Raw genomic sequence first — 6,265 nt, forward strand, 5'->3', positions numbered from 1 at the left:
TCCACAATCTCGGCCATTCGTGAGAGATTGCTCATACTTGTGACCACAGTTTCGACATTACGGTCTAACAAAATGTGGCTGCGTTATTTTGCAGGCTTGAGCTCAATGGAAACAAACGTCGTTTAACGTGGGAGGCCACGCCCCGATCGATTCACGAAGGCGTTCAATCCGCTATTATGAACAACGACTGCCTCGTGTTTGACACCTCTGTCGCCAAGTTCTTCGCAGATAACGGCAACCTAGGTATCAATGTAACCATAAATGTTGTCTGAGAATCAATTGGAGCATGGGATGAGCCATAAGCGCAGGCTGGCGGCGGACTCTTCGGCCAAACCTCAGACACTTCAGACAAACCGAAGTAGTCACAGATAAAACGAACACAAGCAAAAACAAACAAATGCCCGAACGGCCCCCGTATCGCGTCATGTTTCGAGTGGCGGCGGGTTTTATGGCCAGATGCATTGTTTGTTAACGGTTGACGAGATCCTTTTCGAGTGACCTGACGGTACCATCCGATCTACGAAATTAGGAAGAACGTAAGCATCCCATTGCAATGGCAAAGATATCCAATATAAAGTTTATAAATGAACGCTTGCCAATGGCCAACCAACAGTTGCCTATAGGAGATGGCAAAGCGGATCAAAGATGTAGTTAATGGTGGTAGAATACCACTGCTGTACTTACGTTCCTTTTAGATTTTGTGTTTACAGTCATAATCGATCACTATCGATGAAAAGTTGTTGCTTACCGAGCGTCGATAACTAATGTCGCTGGGAAACAAACCGCTGGATTAACTGAGACGGCTATGCGACTCTCACTCACTACTGTTATTCAATTTGTATCCGTTGCCGGCTTGTTGAGCTGTTCCAACTAAAATTGGTAATTTAATGTGAAAATCATGGAAAAATATAATTTACGAGACCGCGTTCATAGGAAGATTTGCCTCTGTACATAGAGGTAACGACATTATGAAAATGAAGTGCAGATGACTAGTTCGTAGTGCGTTAAACAAGAGTGATAGAGCGATAGACGGCAGATTTCACCAACACCAAGGCATTTTGTGTGAGTCCTCCGTCCGGAACTCATTTCCATTATTTTGTGTTACATGTACGACAGGTGGTCGACAAAAGGACATTATTAATATAAACTCCTTGTAGCATTTAGTCAGTCATAGGCGACTAAGGCTGCGCCTTGAATAGGCAAATGCGTACTGCAATCGCGACGGCTTTTCCTGCACCCCAGCCGGTGTATCCACTTACCTGTGGCCGTTCCTGCTCGCTCGCATTTACAGATTCGGTGACTAATAAAACTACTAGAATTATTAATCATCAGGTCAGCCATTGAAAAATGTCCATGATTGTCCGTGGAAGCGAAGGCATCGTGTAATAACAAGGAGTATTTCAAAAGAATCTTGTGGATATTTACTACGAGTTATACTTTGTTCACGTCATAACGATTTGTGTGCTTGCGGTAACGCCGACATTAGAACATGGAAAGTAATGGGTCGAAGAATCAAAGGAGGAGAACTCAAAAGGAAGTCTAATGTAGATAATCGACTTGTTTCCCAGGCAAAATTATGTTGAAGTAACGCGGGACTTTACTAGCGAACGGGCATCGGGTCCATATACACAAACTCTCGGAGGCAACAAAACAACGTTACTCTAGGGGCTAAAGATGAATAACGAACTACAGGCAATAATCATCATAGTAGTAATAATAAATTATGTAGACAATAGTGGACGTTTCGTTATGTAAAATCACTGCTCTAGCAAATACAAGGCAATTATACAGCAAGCAATAGAGCTACGCATAAAACAGATACTTTAAGCTCGTTAGAATTGTTTGCTTGACCCAGTTGCATAGAATTTACTAAACTACAGTAGCTCGTAGACGTAACTTCGAAATTATTGGGTTAATGAAGAGCTGGCTACAACTATGAACGACACCGGACGGATAGGACGGGACGTCTGTGGCTCGAGCAGTTTCGCTGAAGACTTTCAAGGTCAGGTCTGTTAATGATATCTTTGTGTCTGAAGTATCCATCAAGCGAATAAGAATTACCGCAAGCTCTAAGGCTTGATTTCTTGTTTTATCTGTTTTATGCTAGCGAATGCCAGAGCTAAGTTGTTTTTGGCGGGGAACAAAAGTGGTACAGCGCCACTCGGAAGTAGAAGACAAGCAAAAGTCAAGAATTCGGTGGCCTGGAACTTAAATGCAAACAACTAGCAGTATAGCGTAGGTACGGAAGTATCGCCCCTATGAAAAACAAAAGGTGATTTGTATAATTCCACATGGCAGTTCCAGCAGTCATCTGAGTTTCTGGCAGCAGTCATCTGGGCGGAGTTTTCGTGTAATAGCGAAACAGGCTAGATGATAATATAATTTCATGACGCTTTCCAATACGAAGACAGAGTGGAAACAGCACCGATTTAGGTGCCTTATCTCAAATAATAATAACAACAACAAATATTATTATAAGTGAAGTGTATGACAGTTTTTAACACTTCGATGTAATGGGTTTGTGCTACGCGTGATGGGCTCAAATCGTTCCAAATCCGAGCTGGCAGGATCATGTTTATGGCGAACAATATAACCAGTTGAACAGGCATATGGAAGATACCTGCTATGTATAAAGATATATACACATATATCTATCCATATGTATAAGACAGCCCAGAATGCGATTCGGGAATGGAGGAACAAGCATGTGAATCGACAGGAAATAGACTGAAAGGACAAAGAGCTGATCAGGACATCGGACGTCTAAGTCTAATTGTGTAAAATTTCGCCAAGTACCGAATAAACTAAATATTGGCGGATTAGAGCAAAGTTAGGGTAAAGACCAAGCTGCAAGCTGAAATCTACGAATAGGTGGAATCGTGACGGAAAGAATGCATGTGAGAAAGAATGGAGGACTGAACGCAACAAAATATAGGTTGGAAGTTGAATAAATCAATGTAAATAAATCGTCCATTTTATTGCTTCACAGTGATGACGCCTAATTCATTGTACAATTGTTAGGGTAGTGAATAAAAAACTTCACTCAATGTATAACAATGTAAGATTCAGTTGTATTCGAATTTTGTTTGCGCAAACTATCTTTGATGCTCTTAAATAATCGACTGAAAACCAGTACTACTAGCGACGTTCTAATAACGTAATATACGTATTCATCACTCCCGGATCCTCAGATCTTCTGTGTAAGCGTATTTAAAGAGTACTGAGACCGTTATGTGATTTTTGATTGATCGCAGCCTGCGAACTTACTTGGTTACTGTGTGTTAATAAAAATTTCTTTAAATGTTGACTTATGAAATTGTTTAATGTCGAATGCACATGGTGGGCAAGCACGTTTCTGCCCCGACAGGGTAAGGGAAGGGGACAACATGATGCTGGTAGTTAGCGCTTAAATTGGGTCGCTAGCAAAAGTTTCGTTCTAAGTAGTATAAACGGCTTCCTCATATGGAACTGTTGGGCACAATATGCCTAATTACATTTGTCAGCAATAGACAATTGTTGTGCCAATGCCAACGTTCCTCGGCTGTGAGGAAAAATCGAACTCTATATTGTTAAAAGCAATTCATCCAGTTGGGATTTCGCCACTCCAGTCTGCCTAGCGGTGTAATGGAAAAGATCCAATTCAGCAATTCAAGCCCCGATTTGCGCAGCTTTGTAATAACAAGTAAATAAACAACCATTATTTCGATTCATCTAATTATAGTCCTAAAGTATAAATGAACGCATTGCAAACTTTGGTAGAGCAACAACAGGTTGATGATTAAATCGGTCCTCGGTCAAATCAGTTATTATGTACAAACAAGTCTATTATATAAAACAATATTCGACGACTGCATATTACGAAAAATTTTGTAACAGTACAAAGTTTTTTGTCAAGACAGTTCGTTAAGTTCGAAACTTAACGAGTTGACTTGTTGTTTATCTTATATGCATATATTTTTAGTTATGTCCATCTGTACGTTGGCCCATTGGATAACAGGTTCGCTTTCAATCTACGCACGTTTAAAAGTCATTGCTTTTATTAGATATTGGCTGGTAACTGGTTTATTGCCAGACATGGCTCATTATAAACACTATTTCGTTCCTCCTACCTAAGCTGTGTACTATAGAATATTGTCAGGAATAATTGACCTAGCAATACCGCATTCAGCTGATTAAATCGTTCATGGTTGACTCTTCGAATGGACTTGGGCGTGCAAATGTACCCCTAACTGGGGTAGGCATCCCGACGAACTACTTAATAGCTTTACCGATATATATATAAAAAGATGCCTTTTGCCAAGGTCGTTATTTGGGTGGTAACGAATTAGTATTTTCATCAGCAGATAATGCACTAGTCTCTCCGAAAGAGCCTCGAACACTGGCTGTCCTGACGGTGCGTAATTTAAGAAACGACAACTTAAGCGTTAACTTGCAGAGCGCAGAAGAGTGTTCTGGCGTACACGATGGCTTGACGTTACAAGGTCCTGCTGAACCTATTCGTTGCAACGGGGTCGGGAATGCCGGCTTCATTAAGAAAGACGGAAGAGTTCAAGATGTGATAGAAATCACTGACTGCTATAGCAAAAGGAGGCTGTATGCTCGATGAAAAAATTAGTTGGAGAACCACCAGGGTAGAGGAGGGTTATTCGGGAACACTGCGACAACCACGGATTGCACCGCTCACTTCTTAGAGTGGTTCAATTATAGTTTTGATAGAGAACATGTTTCGAAAAAAAAATGTTAGAACAATTTTACTATTGATAGGGTAATTGTTGACACTGCTTAATTGACTGTGATAAGGACGCGCACGCTACGCGGCTTTAGATTTGGACGCTGACGAAGACTAGCACCTGATATTAATAATCAGAAAATAAAGTGTTATTGATAATTGAGTTATTATTATTAAGGTGAGAAGCTGCTTGTAGGGTTGCTATGCCGCTTCATAAGTCGCTTGGAAAGACCCCAACGTTTAGCAAGACCTGGCCCAGTTAGACTCCTATTGGAAGCAAGTCATACCGAAAAATAGGCAATTGCAAATTCTTCTTCACATAATAATAATAATAATAATAATACTTAGAAATTATCAATAAATCACGAAAAATAAAACAACAAAAAATTATTATTACCCCAACTCCTGTTCTTGACTCACATTTTTTTCAGCCGTCGCTATGCTTTTTGCAAGCCTTATACCAAATTATTGTAGGAAAAGACGGTAGAAAATGAAAATTGTTCGACTAAACAATCAATGTTGACGTACTGTGCATAATTTTTTTCTAGGCCAACCCTCAGTCTGAAGCGATTGACAACTTCCCCCTCTGGCCTCCTCATGACAGCCATAGGACGCAGTCTTTCTTGTCTACACTAGGGGCCAAATGGGACAATGCCTAAAGGACTCATATGGAGTTACCATCCTTGGAGATGTTGCTTTAAGGAACTCATTATAACTCATATAAAATGATGAAAGCAAAAAAATCGATCTATGAAAAACAATGTCGCTTTTATTCTTCTGTTGAGATCGGTTACTTCTCTTGACTGAACTGACTCCTAGCTTCAGATTAATTTGACCTTGTTGTAATAATACGAGAGTTTTGCTGACAGCTACATGTTACAAATAACAGAAATACGTATATTATATCGAGCATAACTTTTTAATAAATTATGGCGGCAATAAATGCAAAACCGATTTGAAAGTAGACAAAATGACGCTTATACCCTTATGACATTTGTTTTTCTCTGTATAAATGGCCTCTAAGCAATATAAAAGCACCTGCCATCACACAGCTTATATACAGAAGAACTAAATTTAGGTTCCGTGTTACCTAGCGCTACCCTCGTTTTATTAGTTCTTTACAGGAGTATTAAAATGCTTGTAGAAACTGCAAAGAAGATGCCGTTCTACGCCGGAGCTTACGGTGTCAACGCGTCTGAAAGTTTGCAGCTAAGCAATCCCCATGCAATGCAAAGTCTGATTTACATTTCTGCCTCTACTGCGATACAGTGATCGTAAAAAGTTACTCCTTTGTATGAGTATCCGATTGTTGATCGACATCTGACAATGTTTCTGATTTCTCTACACATCTTCGTGTCATTTCTCGATGGCGCGAAGCTGAAGTGGGTGGTTTATGGGGACATTACTTAGTCGAGAAATCATCTTCGTAAGACGTAGATGTATTGTTTGGCCATTTGCAAGTACTGTGTATTTGCTTACTGTTTAGGCGTTCATTCTATAGGGAATTGTAATTTTAGACGAATATATTTACTCATA

General features: G+C 40.0%; 1 protein-coding gene across 5 annotated transcripts in view; it reads left to right on the plus strand.

Moving 5' to 3' along the window:
* The window catches only part of sina (E3 ubiquitin-protein ligase sina), a 29,155-nt gene extending 26,163 nt beyond the window's left edge, over nt 1–2,992 (plus strand). For all 5 annotated transcript variants that reach the window (XM_022789806.2, XM_022789808.2, XM_086981140.1 and 2 more), the window contains one exon: nt 95–2,992. In XM_022789806.2, coding sequence (XP_022645541.1) covers nt 95–272 — 178 coding nt within the window. In that variant the 3' untranslated portion in view covers nt 273–2,992. The remainder of the gene's footprint in view (nt 1–94) is intronic.
* Nucleotides 2,993–6,265: the final 3,273 nt, after the last annotated feature.

Source organism: Varroa destructor, unplaced genomic scaffold (assembly GCF_002443255.2).
Source record: "Varroa destructor unplaced genomic scaffold, Vdes_3.0 BEIS01000002.1, whole genome shotgun sequence".
NCBI lineage: Eukaryota > Metazoa > Arthropoda > Arachnida > Mesostigmata > Varroidae > Varroa > Varroa destructor.